This window comes from Colossoma macropomum, unplaced genomic scaffold (assembly GCF_904425465.1).
Source record: "Colossoma macropomum unplaced genomic scaffold, Colossoma_macropomum, whole genome shotgun sequence".
NCBI lineage: Eukaryota > Metazoa > Chordata > Actinopteri > Characiformes > Serrasalmidae > Colossoma > Colossoma macropomum.
Window position 1 is genome coordinate 8,265,592 of NW_023494788.1, and position 22,081 is coordinate 8,287,672.

The 22,081-nt window shown below is 39.3% G+C and overlaps 1 protein-coding gene across 3 annotated transcripts; it reads right to left on the reverse strand.

Annotated features, from left to right (window-relative positions):
• Positions 1–460: 460 nt before the first annotated feature.
• arntl1a (aryl hydrocarbon receptor nuclear translocator-like 1a) lies at positions 461–20,330 on the reverse strand. Of its 3 annotated transcripts, none has more exons than XM_036568235.1 (19): positions 20,197–20,330; positions 12,384–12,432; positions 11,913–12,060; positions 11,735–11,755; positions 11,537–11,575; positions 11,411–11,443; positions 10,376–10,533; positions 10,196–10,275; positions 10,006–10,098; positions 9,776–9,893; positions 9,275–9,424; positions 7,831–8,077; positions 5,777–5,883; positions 5,483–5,633; positions 4,481–4,566; positions 2,956–3,058; positions 2,126–2,219; positions 1,624–1,717; positions 461–1,103 (listed from the first exon to the last, which is right to left on the reverse strand). In XM_036568235.1, exons 2-19 carry the CDS (start codon positions 12,394–12,396, stop codon positions 946–948), a joined length of 1,893 nt encoding a protein of 630 aa, XP_036424128.1. In that variant the 5' UTR covers positions 12,397–12,432; positions 20,197–20,330; the 3' UTR covers positions 461–945. The 3 variants fall into 3 exon arrangements, with proteins under 3 accessions (XP_036424128.1, XP_036424127.1, XP_036424126.1); XM_036568234.1 differs by having other exon boundaries at positions 12,384–12,435; XM_036568233.1 differs by lacking the exon at positions 12,384–12,432 and having other exon boundaries at positions 11,913–12,045.
• Between the last annotated feature and the right edge of the window lie 1,751 nt (positions 20,331–22,081).

Below are 22,081 nucleotides of genomic sequence, written 5' to 3' on the forward strand. Positions count from 1 at the left end.
ACAGGCATTCTCAAATTATGGAGATGTAATGGAGATATAAGGTTTTATTCTGACAGCAGCTATATATATATATATAAAATGAACATGGCTGATAAAGCTTTCTAGTTCATAGGAAGCCATTGTAGGTCACCGTCTCTGCCTCTCATTTTCCAAAGCAATACTTCTGTCTCCTGCTGCAGTGAATTAATTATTTCTTTCAAGATTCTGCCACTGGATGGCAACATCGAACAAAAATATCACAGCATTTGGACCAATGGAGAGCTGAGGAAAGCAGTACAGCAGAAGCAGAAGAAATGGCATGAACACGCCACTTGCGTCACACAGTGACTCACTGCAGAGCAACAGTGAGTAGCCCTGATAATAATCTCATAAAAGTCAATATCCAAAATGGTTTCATGCAACAAAAAGCAGACTACTGCACTGCATAACAGATTCAGTGTATGGTTATATAACACGAAGACAGGAGAAACTTTTTTTTATTTTAAAAATATCCACTGCTGTTACAATACACTTTTACCTTATATATTTTTGCATAAAGTATTCTTACATGATAGAATTACAGCATCTGTTACAATCTGCATATAGAATATTTAACATTTATACCGTTTGTAGTGTAAAAACATAAAACCACAAAAAGGTGTTATATATATAATCTTTTTGTATGAGGATGGGTATCATAGTGATGATACAGTACAGTATATACAGAGAGATGTGGGTGATGGATAAAACTCCATAAGAAGAGGATAGCTTGGTGTCTGTGTTTCGAGTGGGAGGTCCTATATTTAGACAGCAGTGGTGCTGTTTCTCTGCACTCCACTGCACAGGAGCTGAAGCATAATTCCTGTTCAAATGGCCACACGCAGAGAGGCTGTAGGGGTTCGAGTTTGGGCCAGAGTTTAGATCCAGGTATAGCTGGATCAGGGTCAGTCCACTGCTGTGCCATTCTCACAAGGGCCAAGGCAGGTCACTGAAGTCCACAGGTCCCCCCAGGCCAGCGTCGGCCTCCAGGAGGCTCATAATGACGGCCATGGCCGCCTCGTCGTTGCTGGGACTGCTGGAGCCAGGCTCGTCCATGATGTCGATGCTCAGATGGGAGTTATCGCCTACAGAAGATTGTTATTGATTAAAAAAAATGCTCCTGTATTTAATTTGTAATTACAAAGTGTTGTAATGCTGCAGTCGTAACAAAACCTTCTCTGAAATGGTAACTTTATAGAAGGACACAAATATTCTTAACCTTTAGTTAATGTAACAAAATCTCATTATCAATAATTCTGGACCATTTCTATTGGTGCCTGCATCAAGGTGGTGAATGGTACGCATTTTTAATTTTGGTGCAAAAGATTTTCAATGGTTTCAATGCTATTTCTGAGATTTAGATATGAGCGTGACAACGCACTATCAGAGGTGGGGTTTAGTGTTTATGCATGCACAAAAATTATTCCACATTTTTTCCTGAATATGCTTTGTTTCCTAACAAAAACAATGTAATAATTTTTTTTTCAGCTATTTGTGAACTAGAACATTGGCACTGAGGAAACAGAACACTCCAGTATCGATTCCTTAACTCATATTTCCGATGCAAAGGCCAAGTTTAAAGCTTACAGTAAAAATGACACTCACTCATTATGGAGTTGTTGGAGTACGGGTATCCTATCGAGTCCGGACCAGGCACGATTCCAGTGGAGGGCAGGTCTGGGGTGCCTCCATTTTGAATCTACAAAGCAAAAGTGTGTCAGGATCTCCTCACTGCCTCAATCAGCAGACGTGTGTTTTGTCTGATCGTTCCTTAGTTTACTTTATGGGTGCTCAATCCTGGTCCTGGAGATCTACCACCCTGGAGAGTTTCAGATCCAACACACCTGGCTCTCATATCCAGATGCTCCTGAAGGCCTTCGTTAATTGGATCAGGTGTGTTTGATCAAAGGTGGAACTACGCTGTGCAGGGTGGTAGATCTCCAGGACCAGGATTGCGCACCCGTGGTTTACTTGATGAGACAAATTAAAAAAGAAGAGCTGCTAAAAGACTTTACCAAGTTTACTGCTTAACACTGCTCAGAAAACAGTTCGAATAGATTACATAACAAGCTCAGAACAGGCGAGAGAGAATTTGTATTCTTCTCACTTTCTTGCCCCCTGGAGAGCAGGTGTCAGGAGGGGGAGTGCTGGTGATGTTGAGGGGGCTGGAACCACAGCTGGAGGGGGAGGAGCCTCGAATCCTGTAGACGAGAGAGATTTGAATTAAAATAGATTTGAATTTTTCCACAAACTTTGAGATACAAAAGAGATACATTTTATCTAATAGGCAGCTATTTTTTAAGGCACATTTACTCAGCTTTTTTAGCTGATCTTGTTACTTAAAAGGGACAGTCTGGCCTAAAACTAGCACTTCATATGTTATTTGTCATGTTGTGTAATATTCCATAGTGTAAAATTATATCCCTCAGCTTCATTGGTTGAGGGATATAATTTTACACTATGGAATATTACATAACATGACAAATAACATATGAAGTGCTAGTTTTAGTTCTAGGGACTATCGTGGCACCACTGTAGGAGGCCAGTAGGTATGTTTACCAAAGATGGTAGCAATGGTTGCATTTTTCATTTCAGCAAGGGCCAATTTAAGATGTTCCAGTAGTCATGTGTGTGGTTTGTGGTTCGTGTGTGGTTTGGGTTTTTTTTACTTCTTTTTTTCAGGTTGAAATCACAAAAGCTCTTTAATAAAGGTTCACATTTCTCAATAAGAAATACTTACTGGTTACTTGTAGTTGTGATCTAGATTAGTTCAGTGATTCTGATGTGTTTAGATAAGTAAACAAAAAAGTCCATGGAGTGATTTTATTTTCCAAAACCTCTCGAGGCCAGAAAATCTCATTTTTAAATTTCATAACTTTTCAAGCTTTTTAGAGCTGTTAAATGAAATTTGGTGCAGTCAGTGAGGACGGAGCTCACCTCTCCATCATCTCCTCAGCGATCATCCGGCCGATCTTCCCTGCTCCGGCTCGCGTTCCTCCTGGTATGCCCGGGACAGTCTGAAGAGGCCGCCTCCCTCCTCCTGTCAAACACACCAACACATACATTTACACATTTACTCAAATCTCTGAACCACACCGGACCACAGCAGCCAAAACATCTCTGCATGCTCCCCACCTCCATCATTTACTATTTTGCCCTTTTCACAGCATTTTATAATCCCACCCACATCCAATATAAATAGCATGGAATGACTCATGAGTTTAGATGAGAAATGCCCAGTGCCCTCTTACAGCATCTGTGAAAAATGACCAACCCACAAGATTCGGTTTTAGGACTGTACATTTTGCACATCTTGCAGAGCACATCTGTCACATCCCATTGTGCACAACTGCACCTGTACAGTTTTATCCCACCTGAACTATTACTGTAAATACTAGGGGTGCGATATTACACAAAAAACAGAGTTGGTTTGATACAGTGGTATCCCAATATGTTAATGTTTGCACTGTTTGCACCATGTGTGCAGTTTACATACGTGTACACAAGAGGAGTAAAGATGCATGTATTTTCAGGTTCCAAGCATTTTTCAATACTAAGGTCAACATTCAGTTCAATTTTTGATATTTTGTGTTTTAAAATAGTGTTTTGACACTACAGAGCAATCTGGCACACACCCTCAGAAGAGACAGAGGGGCGTACTGGGTTCAAATTAGATTTTTCACTACAGATTGGAACTGTTACACCCTTAGCAAACAACAGTTTATACTGTTCATATGCATATTTTGTGTCTATTTATTTGTGTGTATATATATATATATATATATATATATATATATATATATATATATATATATATATATATATATATATATATATATACACACACACACACACACACTTACACACACAAACACACACACACTTCAATTTTTTATTTTTCCCTGTTTTCTCCCCAATTTGGACTCATTCAAATCCACCCACTACTTAAGACTCCACTAATCACACCGACACCACCACCGCTAGGAGGGCGAAAGCTAGCACAGGCTTCCTCAGAGACCTATGAAGCGCCACTGCATCTTTTCAAACTGCCTGTAACGCAACGTCATTGGACAGCTGAACGCGAAAAAAAGCACCCACCGCCAGTTCTGTTACATCAGCTAACAGACGCCTGCGCTGACTAGCATTGCGTTGTGTGATGGGGGAAGACAGCAGAGACCCAGAGAGTGTGACCAATTGTGCTCTTTTGGACCGCTGGTCATCAATGGCTGTAGCATCACAAGAGAGATCTCCTGATGACAAGGCCAATGCTTAGACGGTTGCGGCACTCGGGAGCCCATTTGTGCACTTTTTGTATTCTGTCTGTTTATGTATGCAACAAGTACACCATGACAAATTCCTGAAGTCGATAAAGTAAATGAGTCCAACTTAGCTTTTATAGTCGCCACCCTGCTGTTATAATTCAGACATATACAGTAAGTAAACTTGTGGTAAATTGACTGACCATCTCCTGATGTGAGGACGCTGTCCATGCTCTGAGGGGACGAGGCAGACTGGTAACTGGGATCGGCTCCATCCAGCACGCTGCCTCTGAAACAGCACAGAAAACCACATGAGTAAGGAGACTGGAAACAATTCAAGCTGCTGCTGTGTGGGGAAGATCTGTACGTGTAATAAAGAGCACTATGTGAAAAATGTCACATCGCATTTTCTGTTGTTTCTGCTCTATCTATAAAAAATAGTAGCTTAACAGCACGGGAGCAGCGATCAAACATCCACCATTAGTGAACCTACCTATGCTGAGGTAGTGGTGGTCGTGTAGACAAAATACAATGTCGACATATCATTAACTCATTTAAATACAGAATTCAAAGAGTTTAGAGTAAAAATATTGAATTGTCCTCTATGCTGCTATATAGAATATACATTTCTTGTTACTGAAAGCTGCAGTTGGTCAGGTTTCATTATGTGCTGACACTAACTAAATTCAAGCAAATAATTAAAATGTTGCAAAAGAATTATGTGAGTTTGTTCTGCATTGTACTTTACATTGTAAGAGCACTAAAACGCATAAGCAGTGGCTCAGTAAAGATCAGTGGTGGGTATCTTCTGTCTGTTTACTGTCTAATATCACCGTTATGATTTTAATCTTTATCAGTCCACTGGAATCTGCTGTTTCCTGTCATGTTTAGTTGATTCACAGTTTACACTGTTTGTGCTGCAAATGCATTTCCATCGCAATGTATTGCAATTTATTCATTTTTACCATGAAAGAATACATCCAATTAAAGCCAGCTTATAAAGTTTTATGTGAAATGCAGTGATTTTTAACTTTTTTTTTAAGTCAATAAGCCAAAATATTCATAAAATACATGGATGGAAATCTAGTTAGTATCCAGGACAGAAAAGTTTATTGTGATGTAATTTAATAATTGATAACAATATCATTTCACCATATTGACCACATCTGTCTAAAGTAAAGAGGAAGTTAGGAGACAGGCCTTACGAGACGACTGTGTTGGTGGAGACGATGTATTCCACTTCTTTGGTCCAGGGGTTCATGAAGCTGAACCAGCGGCTTCGCAGAGTGATGAAGGAACCGTCCTTAATCTTAAACTTGTAACAGTTTGTGTTGATCTTTTCTCTCGTCTGTAGAACTGGGAACAACACAAAAGTTACTTTCCTAACTGCCTTCCTTTCATTCTTATCCACCAGAAGAAACAGCTGAACTCCTGTCAGACTGCCAGACACAAAGGATGAGGAGAGATAAATAATTAAATCGACTGGATAAAATGCTTACCTTGTCTGTGGCAATCAGCGAGATGGCCAATGTCCTCCTGATGGAAATACTCATAGAACGACGTTCCCAGGAGCTCTTGCGGTAAATACGCTAGAATGGCTGTCGCCCTAAAAGGAAACAAGCAATGTCATGCGGCTACGTTCATATATACGTTAATTACTTAATGCCTATACAAATCAATGTCTTCATGGAGCAGGGCAATCTAGCAGTCTGGATCCATTAAAAATCCAATAAAAAACATCATCCAGGATTAACACATTAGACCTGCAGCGAGCCAGCGATCTGAGACACTTTTAAAGTGACGAACTGTTTGAAAGCATTAGACATTTAAAAGGCCTGCCTGAAGTGGATCGGCGTAAATGTCTGAGAGAATGATTTTTCTTGACAAGGTGTTTTGACACAAATAACGAGGGGCTTTTAAAATTCTCAAACTGTAAGTCACTTTAAGCCAAACTGAAGACCTTCCTATTGAAGTCCAAGTATTTCAAAGGGTCTTATGTTCATTACATACATATTCAATTTCAGACTCTAATCTGTAATCTAGACATTTTGTTATATGTTGTTGTACTTAAGTTTTCATTCATTAGTGCATAAAATCAATCAAATCAGAGCACATCATGGACTTTTCTCAAAAGTCTGATGTTGATTTTTTTATGATGAACATTTTTTATTGATTTTGATCTTATGTGGTTTTGTATTAATCTATTTGTATTATTGCAACGACACCCTTTACCCTCCCCCACTTCCCACCCCAATTAGGTGTGTACTACATTCATGACCTGACCTAATCCAGTGCAGTATAAGGCCTGTATCTGTATCATAAAAACAACCTCGTCCTTTTTTTCTTTTTTTGTTTAGGAAAATGTAAAATATAAAATTGTCTCACTCTAAGCGGAATCAATATTTTAACGTTCTTACAACCCAAACATAACATTCCTAGAACAAAACCAGAAAAACAGATAATCCTGTTCATTTTACTAGCTGTGTGTAGGCCTATTATAGTACAATAGTAGGTCTGGATGGCTATTCAACTGGGCATTTGCTTTTTTTTTTTAATTATTATTATTTTTGATTTTTAGAATAAAAATATCACATATAAATGTGAGATGTGATGTTGATCCAATACAATTCAGGACCCTGAAGGTAAGACATAAATGTCAGTGGATTTCAAATTACAGGGCAAATTTCACTGAACTCTTAACATTTCTGCATAATTAGATTGTTGTGATGTAAATAAGTAATTCAGTGGTTTGTTATGAAATGCTCTATTCTAAAGAAACTTAATGAATGCTAATCAAAAACTGTTTAGATATTATTCACATCTATAGTGACAGGAACCAGTTTTCTGAAGCACCTCCAGCCTAAAAATGTATTTATCTAAATCCATTCCTGGCAGAGAGGTGTTTTATGTCACAGTTCCCAAAGAAAATGTATTTCTTCAGAGCTACCACTATTTTACCATTTTCAACATTACATATCAAAACTCAGAAGACACGCGTAGGTTCACTGGTGGTTTTGGATAGTAAATGAAATGGTTATATTTGTGTTGTAGTCACTGTGACACCTGGTTCCTATCAGCACCACTGTAGAGAAATCTGACTTGGTAACCATTTCACATCAAACCACTCTGAATGACTTTGTTTACACCTCAACCACTGAATTCCCCTTTAACATTTTTGTTTGTAACAGTTAAGGATGACTACATTTTTCATTGCATTTTTGTTCCTCACAAGAAAACAGTTAATTTCTGGTTTTCATTTCTGTTCCTGAAAAGGTTTGGAGCCCAGTTGGAACTACAATATTAACAAACATAAAACAGTTGACGTAAGCTCAATCAAAATCAATATAACTGCCTCTCAAAAGGTTCGGGCACGTTATGTTACATTTAAAATATTATTAGTTTTGAATATGCTGAGATTATTACAAATTGCCAAAGGAAAAACAAGCTTAAAAACCTTTTCTGATAACATAGGTGTCTCCAAACTTTTGACAGACAGTGAGTCTCCATCTGGGGACGCTGTGGCGGTGACACAGACACTGTGTCCAGTTCTCACCTTTGGTCTACAAAGACGAACTTGCCGTCGATGGCGTGGCGGGAGACGTACTCGGTGGGTTTGACGCGGATGTCTCCGTTCATGGGCTGGGGGACAATGTGGGGGTGCAGGCGGCCGATGGCCACCAGGCAGCTCAGATTGCAGCCTTCGTTGTCAGGCTCATTGTCCTCATCCAGGCCCATCTTGGTGGGCGGCCAGCTCTTCAGGTAACCCGTGCTGTGGATGGTGCAGAAGCTCTTGCGGTCCGCTGTTAGAATAAAGTGCAAATAAGGTTAGAACAATGTTAAAAACATACTGCTAGCCAAGCATGCGACAATCTAAGCCAGGGTTTTTTAGTCCAGTACTTGGAGAACTCAAGCCAGTCCACATTTTTATTGTACTCTTACATACCTGAGCCAGGTACTAATTACTATAAACCCACTATTATAATTAACCACCATTACTAACTACAGAAGTATGTAGACTGTACTACAATTATCCACTATAACTGTAATTAAGAGTCTGTAATTGAATAGTGTTCAGTAAAGTGACTTTATTTAAGGATGTTATAAACAGTTGATTTTGATCATACTGTTATCATTATTATTATTATTATTATTATTACTATTATTATTGTTCATTTCATTATAATCGTAGTAGTAATAGCAACAGAAAAATCTGTATTCATATTTATATTTTATAATCCTATAGCGTTTAAGCCAAATTGTAATGTGACAATAAATCTAATCTAACCAGCTTTCTACAGCCCCTAATCACCTGGCTCACCTGGGGTAAAAGGGCTGGATTAAAAACCCTGATCTGACCAAAACATCTGTTTTCTGAGACAGTAATGGACTGGCTGTCCATGCTAAAACAACCCACTGTCTTTTAAAGTTGAGAAACGTTTCACTGCAGGCACTGTTCAGGTTTACTAGCCTTGCAGGACCAGGTGTGATCTCCTAATAACCACGTCTGGGGACAACTGAGAGAAATTTTAGGCTAAATGTGGGTGGGAATGTAGACTTTTTAGAGCAAGAACAACCTTAGTGTGAAATTTCTAAACCAATCCAACGCTTCACAAGGCAGAGCTCAACTCTTGCAAGGTGAAGTTTCATTAACCAACGAATTGTACTCCAGACGATAAAAGATACTAGAGGAATCTGTGGGCAGGTGTTGTAGGGAGCGTATCCTTGTTAGCAGCAGTTGTTGCTTCAATCCATCACCAAGTTTAAAAGTGGCCCCCAGACTTGATCACATCTGGTCTAGTAAGACTGCAGTTTTACACAATTTTTAGCTAAAAAATCTGCAATGATTTTTCAGGTCGACTGCTCAGTCAAGACGACAGTTTTACTGGCTTGAGGGAAAAACAACTTAAGCTCTTTTTTAAAATTTATATTTGATTGATCACATAAAGCGGAAAAAAGCATTGTTTAGATGAAAGTCTGATAAAGAAGGCTTGAGCTACCTTTCTTTTTGGAGCAGGTGGAGGGGAAGTCTTTGTCCTCCATTTTGACGGAAGGCCGGTTACACTTCATTCGGCAGAAGAACGAGCGACGAGCTCCTGAGCAGAGTCTGGAAGGTCCAGGAGTGATATCGGTCTTCACCGGCAGACCAGCTGCAGACCAGACAGAGAGAAAGAGCGAGACAGAGAGAGAGAAAAGAAGAAAGAAAAAAAAATTGTACAAAAGCATGAAAGAAACAAAGCAATGTATAAAAGAAGTGAGAAAGAAAAAATGTGTAGGAGAAGAAAAAGAAAAGGAAAAGGAGACAGACAGCACATTATTTACCATTATTGAACTTTCCATGTACTAACAAAATAAATTGTTGGCTTTCTTCCTAGACTTGGCTGAGTTCCTGCACTGTCCAAGGCTGACATCCTAAACACTGAACATTCCCTAACACTGTCAGATTAATCTCGGTGCTTTATTATGAGTGGTTGAATACAGCTTATTATGAGTTACTGTACTTTTGGCATCGATGAGTCGTTCCCGTGGCGCTGTGTCTGATGACGACAGCTGCTCCTTCACTTTGGCGATGTCCTTCGGATGCAGATAGTCAAACAGACTTTGACCAATGAGGTCATTCTAAGAAAAAACAGAGAAAAAGTGAAAGTAAAAGACTGTTATCTTACAGCTGTGCAAGCTGATAAAAAACAAAAATACCTGACATGAAAGTATAAGTCATTCAAAAATGTACCTGGGTGTAATTTAGAATTTTATAAACGGACTCAGAGACGAAGAGAATCTTGCCCCGATCACATCCAACAACAAAAAGGAAGCCATCAGCAGCCTGAGGACAGCAAACAGAAGGAGGGTTACACTAGCTGCTCAGTTTCACTCAGAATTAAACTATCATAAAAGAAGAGTAAGCACAGCCCCAAACCTACCCTCAATATTAAGTGCTTCAGTTCATCATCTGATAAGAATGCTGGTTTATAGTTTGCTTCTGTGTATGGGTTGGTAGCACCTGTAAAGAGAGAGAGAGAGAGAAATCCTCAAACTTTAACATAAGTTACAAAATCATAAAAGAAACGTTTGGCTACATATCAGTAAAAAGAGATATTTACCTCGTAACGTCTTCATATGCTGCACAGCCATGCGTAGCACCGTCAGCTTGTCAAGCTTGCGAGACATGGCGTTGCACGTGGGGACTAACGAAGCCAATTCATCTATAAAACTGTTCATCTTGTCTCTGCGCCTCTTCTCAATCTGACTGTGGGCTTCCCTGCAGTGGAGAAGACAGCATGGCAGCACACACAATATACGCATTAATTAAAATGTTTTTTGTTTTTTTTGCAAATAAGCCCTCCACTTTCCTCCAATTTGCAGTTTTTTCTTTTTTATCCCATATGCACACTACACACTGTTTAGCCTGGGTTTAACCTCAATTTGGCCCCTTTGACCAATTTTCACAATCTGAAGCGATTTCGTAGGAGCTTGGTCAGAAGCATGGTGTAGGACGTTTGTGAGGGTTTATGTACCAACAGCATTCAGAATTCATGTTTACACTTCCAATCTGTCTTTACTCTTTAGAATTACACAGGCTGTTTTTGTTACTGTGCCTTTAAGACTGATATAGATAAATGATAAATGATCTCTTCTGTTTGGCTGTCCTGCAAAAAACAGTTGTGGCTGAAAGACTCCTGGTAACTTCAGGGTGAATTGGTGGGGCTAAACTGCTGTATAGACTGAGCATACAGATAAATGTAAATGAGCTCATGAATACAAAATGGGCTGTTTTTTCAACATATGGACTAGGAAGGGAAGGGTAAACTTAGAGACCTTATAAATGTTTACATACTACCTTAATGTCTTATTTTTAAGAGCTGAGGAATATTCAGTTTTCAATGACACGGGCGTTTTTTTGTATTCTCTAAAGTTAATATTATGATAATTTTTTTTTGTTGTTTGTTTTTGGATAGCAAAGAAAATAAGTTTGCTTATTCAAATAAACACAAAAAAAATCTTGGCCAATTCAGATTGTGCATCCCTAATCAAGCTATTCATGTAGGACAAGAAAAGTGAAACATTATTGCCCAAAAAGCATAATTCATCATACATATGCTCTCTCATTATACATATGTTTTGTACTGTAGCATTACCTTGCATTTTTTATCCGGCCCTGCTGTTCATCTCTGGAATTGAAGAAATGGGTTTGTGAGTCAAAACAAAAAAAATGTATGCTACAAAATGAATGTAAAATTAAGTGTAATTTTTTTAGGGCTTACCTTCCAAGTTGTTTATCCTTGTCTGTGTCCATACTATCACTGTGGATATTTAAAATGTAGAGATTAATGAGACTTCGGGATAAAATAGGGATGGAAGACTTCAAAACTCACCGGTCCTGACTCATATAAAACAAGTTCAACTGCACATTCAATTTATGGAATTTACATTTATTTATGGAATAAAAGAAAAATACTCACTCAAATGAAAATCCATCAATCCTGGAAAAACAACAACAAAATAAGATGGTGTTATAAAAAACAGCACCAATTCTCAAAACCTGTGACGTGTACATCCACCAACCACACTGGTGCATCATCACTGAGCAGTAGGTGTGAGGAGGAGGAGGAGGAGGAGGAGGAGTGCTTGTGTACTCACTGGTACTCCGTAGCGCTGCCCTTTCTCTTGCGAGTGTAGTCCAAGCCCGGCGTGCCCACAGAGCTGCTGATGAGGTCCGTGGAGCTGGGGGACATGAACTCATTCATCGTGGAGGAGATGTCCATCCTTTGGTCTGCCATTAGATCATCTGAGCACACAAAAGAGAGTCACTGTCACACAAAATGATCCCTCTGGTTACACATGAAAACAGCCAGGAGAAAGTCTATAACATTGTTGTAAGCAAATCAGCATCTTTCAGCAGAACAGACAGCACCAGATCCAGCTGCTATATTAAAAAAGTACTTTTGTAATTTTTAGTACTTTTTTAGTATTATATGTATTAGCACAATTCCCAATCACAATTCAGCAGGTATCTAACCAGACTTATCTTGCCTGGGGGGCTGTTAATGTACTACTACAACACAAAGACAATTGTGCCTACAGACACTGTAACATGCTTAGCATACTCACCACACAAATTCATTCAGACAGATGTTTTCAACACATGTCCAGCATGAACCTGCTGGGATTAGACAGAGTGAGGGATATGAGTGGTAATATTTTTATATTATTGTGATCTTATTTACAGCCACTTACACTTATGGGAGTAATAATATTCACAATATTTCTACAAACACACAAGCAGGTCATTCAGGAGGTGTTGCACAAGGCAGGATTTCTCAGTTAGCCAGATAAATCAAATAGTCACATAAGCCCAAAGTCAAGTCCAATAAGAGGTCAGGGCCATCCCGGTTGGACAGTGTCGGCTGTTGGCTTTAGTTATCCAGCTCACTGCAAAGTGACAGCTTGAACACATTTTTCTTTCACTGAATCACTGCAAAAGAAACTGGCAGAACCTCACAATGGCACTAACAAACCACAACGAATATTTGTAGCTTGTTTTCATTCATTTTCATCATTTTCCCATGGGTGTGGTGGCAGTTTTTCCATAGCAGCAACGGTATGGACAGAGAAGGCTGTGCACACCTCCACTAGCGCATGAGGCCAGTTACTAACTCCTTTGTAAACTCCTGTCCAGCAGGGCTGCACAACATATTGTTTACTAATCATTAATGCCATATTTGCCTTTGCAATACTGATACTTCAGATGGCTACAATGCAAAAGATCCCTCAAACCAATCAGTTATGTGTTTTACAATGTACTGTGTGCATCTTGACCAATAGGGATGGCACAATTTCAGACATCAGTATCAGGACAACTTCAAGAGAAAATGCTGGATGAGACACAGGAAAGAAAAAAGACTGAATCCAATCAAATCCTGAAAAAAATCTAGCCTAAAAAAATAGTGATACACCATAGAGGCAGGCCATATAATGATATTTTATCATTATCATTATAAACCATATGTTTTTATGAGCATCGCCCATACTTAAAAACACTGACCAACTACATGTTTAATTACAAAGAGAGCAGAATTAATCATGTCTAATGCAGTCCAATGTGTGGAACAGTGAACACCATTGTGCCCATTGTGAGTTTTGGATGGCAGTCCTGGTGCGTTGGGTCAGTGTGTTTAAATATCGTGATATGTATTCTGTATCGTGAAAAATTATGTATTTAGGCCACACCTAATGCACTGAATGAAAAATCTTGGCTGAAACCAAAATTCAAAACATATCCGCCTGAAAACCGAAACCAGTGCTTTTTATTTATCTTTTCATTTATGCTTATGTTTTACGAAAGTAAAACATAGAAAAACTACAAGATAATGATAAAGACAGAATTAGTCCTTTCAGTGAGGCTAAACTGAGATGACATTACATAAAAAAACAAATCATTTAATTCCATTATTTTTAGTTATACTTTGCCCTTTGGCTCTGCGGTTTGTGATTGTTTTCATCATTTCAAAACCTGTGGCTACAGATAGTGTCGCCGCGCTAGCAGGGACTTTCCTTTCGGCTTTAGTTGTTTTGCTGTATTCTGCATATTGAGTGTGTTTTCAGGTGGTACCAAACATATAGTGGAGAAGCTCTTGGGCGTTGCAGCCTCTCTTAAAACTTATTTAGAATGTGTTGTAAAGTGTTATAAAGCACTTGTCTAATTCCCCTCACTGAAACTTTGGAACAGTTCCACACAGCTGACATTTTTACTGTTTATCTGCAGCTCAAACTGTTTAACGTGTCTGCAGTAAACAGCACACACAGCCGATGGGAACAATCACTTTTCTCATTACGTTCCAGTTAACATTTCTGTGCGATTCTCTAGGTGGTTTGGTGAACCATGGTGCTCAATCCAACAAGTGTCTTATTTGCAAGACATACCACAACTGCAATATGTGGAAACAGAATCATGCTACAAGTATTTTATCCATGCCATACTAATACATTATACTATCCAGGCAGTAGTAGTGGGTGGTACACAGGTTCATCTGGTATGACTGAAATTCTTGTCATGTCACAAATACATGAAGATATTGCAACGTAGAAACAGCGCAAATACTGTAATCTTAGCATCTCTAGCCGAGAGACTGAGCCAGCGGTGTTTCAGCCCCTCAGTCGCCTCCTGCTGTCTAGAATGTTGCATTTGAAGTACACTTTGTTTTTGAGGCAGGGGACATAAAGGAATGGCGGGTCTTTTTGGACTAGCCTTTGCCTAACGCAGACACCAGAGTGATTACTGCGCTTCCTCTCATACCGTCTGAGAAGCCACCTGACTGGACCAGCCGGGTCAGAGAAGGCCATGGTCAAAACCTTGTGTGTGAAACAAGCCCTGGACCAGCTGGTACTGAAGCATGAATAACTGTAATATTTTCCAATTTCCGGCAGTGTCTGACAGTCGGAGGCACGAGTGTACGGGACACACAGGTGCCAGTATGTAACGGCTGCTACGTTTAAGGTGGAATGGAAAATCCAACAAATAGCTGCTGAACAAGAAGCCAATTTCAGCCTTGCAGAAAATACGACATGAAATAAAACTTAGCGCCATTTTTGTCATGTTATAAAGCACTGCTGTTGTACAGTTTTGTGTTTTGTTGTTTTTTACTATTTTTACAATAAAAAACATTTCAGATTTATTTTGGTTGTTACATTATATATGTGCCCCCTGCTACTACCAAGCAGCATTGTCCGGCACATCTCAGAAGACAGAAGGCTAAATGATGGACTCTGAACCATGCAGACGCCTGTCTGCGTTTTATGCTGAACACCGACGTCACATGGAAAGCATTCACAGTAGGATTCTTGAGGACCCTTGGCCTCGAATGACATGTAACGCGTATCACATGGGAATCTGGACTGATATTTCACAGCATCTATGACCAGGAGAGCTCAACTATGGTCAGATTTCTCAACTGTTTATGGTGATTTTCTTAGTCACAATACAAGATAAAAAAAACCAGCTGCCACACAATAAGGGCCAGTTTAAAGGTGCCATAGAATGGAGTCAGCAAATCAGAGCAGAGATCATCAAATTATTCATGCGCCCCCAAAAAAGGGAAAACAGCTTGTTTCGTTCAGGTGTGCTAAACTGCATCTAGGCATTTTTCACCCCATCCAAAGTCACATTCCTTCTATGTAGACATCAGAGAACAATTTACACTACTGAATAAATGCACTTTTAAGCCCCTCCCTAGATGTGGGCAGTATACCAGTTTATCCAGTTTACCAGTTGAAATTCTACCTAAGGTTTGAGTTTTGTCATAATCAGTATGTGATGCCGTTTAGCTGAATGTCCAGTGAGTGAGCGACGTTTCAGACAAGAGTTAGCCTTTAGCCTAGCATGGACACTACACCGCTGGATCAGCTGTTGGGAGGGAAAAAAACAGAATGTATCTGATCTGATTTTGTAACAAATCTAGCCTGAAATTTCACAGATTTTTTTGTGAAAGAGTTTAACTAAAGGCTGTGGTTTTTTATCAGTCATGCTGTTGGCTATGTATTTCTTCATTTAGGTTACCAGAGTTTTTAAACTTGGTACTTTTAAGATGGCCATCTTCAGTGAAGTGCTTCAGTTAAAAACAGTTCATTTTAAAGACAAGCATTTTTCAATTAACAACCAAAATTTCAGTACTTGCATCAGAAAAAAAGTGGTATTGTGCCGTCTTTTAATTTACTGGGTGTTTCCACTGGTGGGTCTACAAGTATACTGCTCCTTTATCAGTAGTACATACACTTCTTTCCAGGTTAACGTAGGCTGTTCGTGTGCCAATCACACTGAAATCAAACCTGACAAACCGGGTCTAAGCACTGTTTCTCTCGTTGCTTGTGACACAAGGTCAACCGGACGTTCCTCATTTTAAATGACTGATTTTACACCATTCACTCAGTTCGGACTTTGCAGTGTTTGTTTCCAGACCAGCATGCTACTGGGGCCCTGACTCCCTCAGCCACACTCAGCTCCACAGTGGGAAGACAGACACACAGGTCAGTTTAATCAGCGAAGCCCTCCGGTTGCCAGGAAACTTTCTGTAAAAGCATGCAATCTAGGCCACGTTCAGATAACTAGGAGAAAGCACCATTCTCTCAAAGCACTAACCAAATTGCCGTGGAGCCCCTTCCGTTTAAAGGGAATTTTCCACTGACCAGTCAGACTCCGCTAACTTAAAACACGAAGCAAAAGCCATAGGAAGTGACATTTCGACAAGGGTACACCTTGTCCATGGTACTCTTATTGAACCATGGCACAGCAGATCACCATTTAACTGTTCTCATGAACTTTAAGTTAAACTTTTCTTCGTCTTCACTATACGGCATCCTATATTAACCTATATATGCCTAACTTTACACTAGTTGAAAGCTTTGGCTACCTTCATGTGTTGAATTGCATGAGAAATAAAAAGAAAGTAAGCAGGAGAAAGAAAGCTTGAACTAGGTCATTCTAAATTTGCCAATTTGAGAATTATATTGTGCATGGAAAATACAGTCTGAAGCCTTGGCACGGCTTTTGTAGACCACTTGTCTATGTGCTGTATAACAGTCTGGAGCAAATGGAATTCATATGTATATGCCAGCATCCATGCAGACAACAATTCAGTAAAATGTCAACAGGTCAAGTTTGTTCATTCCTCTTGAAATTTGTTCCCCTGACTTTTTTCACAATTTCTGCATCATTCTATCTCTGAGATGTAAACAGTCATTCAGAGCGGTTTGATGTGAAATGGCTCTTTGTAGAGAAACTTAGACTTATTTACAGTGGTGATGATAGGAATCAGGAGCTCACGATGTCTACAACACAAATATAGCCTTTTTATTTACTACCCAAAACGACCAGTGAACCTACACGAATTCTGAGTTTTTATATGTAATGCTGATAATGGTAAAACAGTGGGAAAACACAAATAACTGAGTTCTCTGGGCACTATTTTAAAAAGAGGTTCTGATTCCTATCACCACCGCCATAAACAATTCTGACTTGGTAAGTTTCTCTAGAATGGAGCAGTTCACATCAAACCACTCCGAATGACTATGTTTACTTCCACATTCATTTCACTTAATGGCCCAGAAAAAACCATCTTGGCAGTGGACCCCTTTGGTACAGCACTGTATCTCTGCAGGCCTCATGCTTAAGGTGTGCACGAAGAATGGAAAGTGAAGGACGGACGAATCATAACAAGCAGGACACAACTCTCACTGTGTCAATGAAGTACTGTTCCCACCCTATAAACTATACTGAATAACTCACATGATGAGCTTAATACAGGATACAATGTGTAAAAACACATCCGGATACACAAATGCCTGAAAAAAAAACTGATTAACATAAACCTAATTTGGACTGGATTACATTTATATAGGGTCCTGGGATAATTTCCTCTATTACAGGTGCTACTCTGTGATTTTATTTCTATCTGGTTTGGCCATGTCTGTGTTTTTCTCCCTCTTCCCCTGAGAAAAATTACAAGTCGAAATTATCTACTGTTTTTAATCCTGATCATTTTAGTCCCATCTGGATACACATCTCCGAGATTTTCCAGGCAGATGTTGCCACCTATTGAAAAAAAAAGCTTTTTGACCAGCTTGTTGATTTAGTCACATTGCGCGTCCATATTAACCACTTTCCGAATCGTGAAACTGTGGATGGACTTGAAAAAGTCTCTCAACCATTTACTGGTAGACCCTTATCTCCATCCTCTCTACACTGGGAGAGCATGAGCAGGAGAAGAACGAAAATACAGGCAGAAAAGCAAAATTCCACAGGCAAATTAAAGGGGTGATTATAACGGCAAATTTATGTATTAGGTATTACTTCATATTCACAATATCAACAACTTTTAGTTTTGTGATGCAATGTGTGGGTAGTACTATATGAATGAGACAATACATATTGCAATTGTATATTATGTGTTAAGCTTCCTTTGGTCCATATTTTCTCGGAGCTAGCCTGAGCAAAAATATAAAGAAATTGTACAAACAAATCAAACCATGGGGCTAAACAAAGTGACTTTTTTCATTTATGATATTACATCTAATGTTTTGGTCACATGGGACTACTGATTTTTAACAAAAAACTAATCCAATTTGATTGTAAGTATGAAAATGACATCTAATTTAAAAAAAGTTATAACAGGTACTGTTAGATACTCATCAAATGCACAAATATACCAAATTTCAGTTCTCTGACATTGTTCCTCACCATACTAAATTTAGTTCTTAACCATGAATAAATGTAATATATTCTAAAGTCCATTCTACAGTCCATAATGCACATCTGGGTAGATTTAGTCCTGATTTCTACATTTTATAATTCTTTATGTATCAACATTGGTAAACATGTACATAAAAATATCAGACCTCAGCCCTGAATTCTCATATCAGTGCATTCCTAGTATTTATTTAAATACCTTAATCAAAAACACTCACAGAAAGAGTCATGGTGACATGGTGACCACAGCACACAAATAAATACTGAGGTTTGCTGAGGGGCTTATTTGCATATCAAAGCCTTTCTCAACATCAGTACCGCAACAGCTATAAACAATACAACGTGCAGCTGTTCTTAGAGCTGACAGAACGTCACTGCGATTTAAACTTGAACTGTTTCTCATTCTGACCACAGCGGGCAAGCAGAGAGACAAGCAACTTAGGACATTCAGAACAGACAGACGGCGCACTCTTTTAGGGCTGAACGATTTGGAGAAAATATTTAATTGCAATTTTTCTGACCAATACTGTGACTGCAATTTAAATGCAATTATTTTCTATAAATTAACTTCCAGGCCTGTTTCTTAGTCTAGAAGACCAAAATATCACTTTTTCTGACAAGAAGCTTGAACGCTGAGTGCGTCCAGTCAGTTGTGATGTCACATATGCAGAACATGGGTGTTTTGTTGCTTCTTATTGGTCTAAGTTAACTCATCTACAGGCAGCTGACAAGCTGTGTTATTAGGTAACATTTCCCAATTTAAAACTTGCTTAGACAACAATGTATGTATGCATGTATATATATATATATATATATATATATATATATATATATATATATATATATATTTATGATCCATAATAAACATTGCAGAGTGCGTTCTGGAACCTGCACTCACTCCACCTGCGATACCGATTTAAAAGCGATTAATCTTTCAGCCCTACTCTACTCTACTCCCCCTTTGTCAAACAACCCCCCCTCCCCAACCATGTGCACTAAAGCCATGTGGAGCAGCCCGGCTTCGGGAACAGCGTGTACCTTAACTGGACACGGTGGACATACGAGCTGACAGGACGAGAAAATGAATTAAACGCAGTTCACGCGCTTTTCTAGGAATGCATATCTACAACTGGCTACGTGAGGACCAACCCACAGAAACACATTAGTCACGGTGTGCTCAGCAGTCTGGAGGCAAGTACGGGCGACTTCAACCGGCTCGATGTCACCTCGACCTCTTCCGTTGATGTGGAAAACCTACTTTCGGTTTTTTGGGCGCCTGAAAGCGCACCTGCCGAGTAATACACCTATGAAATGACCATAAAACTGGCTCGCCAGTGTGGCCAACAAGGACCGTCTGCCAACGAGGCTGAAGTTGGCTTCGTATTCGCCAGCGTCTTTTTCGAATTCTCCCGTTCCACCTTAAACAGTGCAGCGGTTACACTCAGGCGCCTAAAGACGTCTGAACGGAACCGCTGCACTGTTTAAGGTGGAACGGAGAATTGTGAATAAGAAGCTAACTTCAGAGACATCTTTTGCCAGGGAAATGTCACTAACGCCCCTCCTCTCCTAAAATCAATAACTATAACATGAAGGGCAAAATCACACACAACGTCCATCGACTACAGCCTACATTACAGCACACATCACTCATAAATATTCAGACATAAAGCCGAGGACACTTACCGGAGAGATAAAACGGCATCACACTTATTTGGTGCTGGTTGGGCGGCTGGTGGGTGAGGAACTGTGACATAAACGGAATCAGTCTCTGACCTACTTTTCTTCTTTTCGTGTGACTATCGGGCCACTAACCTACATTTCCCACCAATTAGGTCTTTGGAACAATCCTATGCAGCGTCTTCAGCCAATCAGAGAGCAGCTTACAAACCACAAACGTGAGACGGACACTCACGTCAGCCAATCGCAGCGCTGCGCTGCTGCTCACGATTCAGAGACATGGCTGAGAATGGGTGTATTTTTTCAGAGCACATATGTAATTACATGTTGTAACGCTGTAATACTAACGTTTGGAGTTATTAATGTGAATTCTTTTGGATCTTCTAGCCTGTATTACTCCAGTATTAACTTAAGAGTGATTACATCCAGCTGAATAGGAAAGTAACCCAGAATCAAAAAGGGAAAGAAAGGGGCAGATATACAATACATTTGTTATTATAAGAGTGCATTTAGAATATTTTCCAGAACTTGTGGTCAAAATAGTGCCATTAAAACCTTTATGGCACATCAATTTGCACCTTAATATATCTAGTGTAGAGATAAGAGTGGAGATAAGGCTGGTCAAAAAATAAAAAAATAAAGATTGTCAGATGTTTTACTGTTTCCTCCAGACTGCAGACAGCTATACTGCAGGAAATGAGTGCTGTGTTTTTGTATTCAGATGATTGCCTTCACCTAAACCTGAACCAGGAAAAACAGATCATCAGTCATTTATGGTTCTGTGTCACCCGCTGGGCTCACTATAGTAGTGAACCAATGGAGGAAGTGCATATTCTCATTAAAAATATGTATATCTTTCGTAATGCTGCACAAACATAGCTTTTGCAAGGTCTTACAATATAACTTTACAGCAAAACGCCCCTATAATTGTGACACAGTTTCACATTTAAAGGGCCCATATTGTGGAATTTTCCACACTTTCATGACATCTACGAAAACTCTTAAAGTTTCAAAACACAATATTTCCACTCCATAAGGTGCAAAAACAGCCTGTTTGGAATGCATTGTTTCTGTGATGTCACAAAAAAACTACAAGTTTACATATGTCCCACTATTTGGACTACAGCAGTTTAGCCCCGCCCACACACGCAGAAGTTATAAGAGACGTTTCTGCTTGGACTTCTTTTTAAATGAGATGTAATACAGGGCAGCTAATCAGAACAGTGGTCATTTGAATATATCAGCCTTTAAGGCACACAGCCTCGTTAATTATGAGGGGTAAAAATGGAAAATTGAATTATGATTGTTTTTGGTACTTAAAAATCACATAAATCTTATATGTGCACCTCAAAAGAAAAAAATGAAATGCAAGAAAAATGCAGGATATTGGCCCTTTAATGTTTTTTTCTGTCTGTTTCAGTTATGCATGCAAATCTTGTATGGTCTTCATAGAAAAGCTTTGCCAACAGAATGGGTCAATCTGGAGCAGCCACACATAAACCTAAGGTCACCATGCCCAGTGGCAAGCATCAGCTAGAGGAGTATAAAGCCCCACAGTATTTGGCTAGGGAACAGTAGAACTGCATTCTCTGATGAGTTGAAGTGATCCAGAACTAATCATCCAACATCAGTACTTGACCTTACTAATGCTCTTGTGGCTGAATGCAATCAAATCCTCACAGCAATGTTCCAACATCTAAAGCCTACTTATCCCTAAAGGGAAATTCCACTGGTTTCTCAAAATTTCTGCATAATTCAATCATTGAGCTGTAAACAAAGTCAGTTAGAGTGGTTTGATGTGAAACGGGTCACTGTTGAGAAATTTACCAGCTTGGTTTTTTTTACAGTGGTGCTGATAGGAATGAGGGGTCATGATGCATCGTAAAACAAT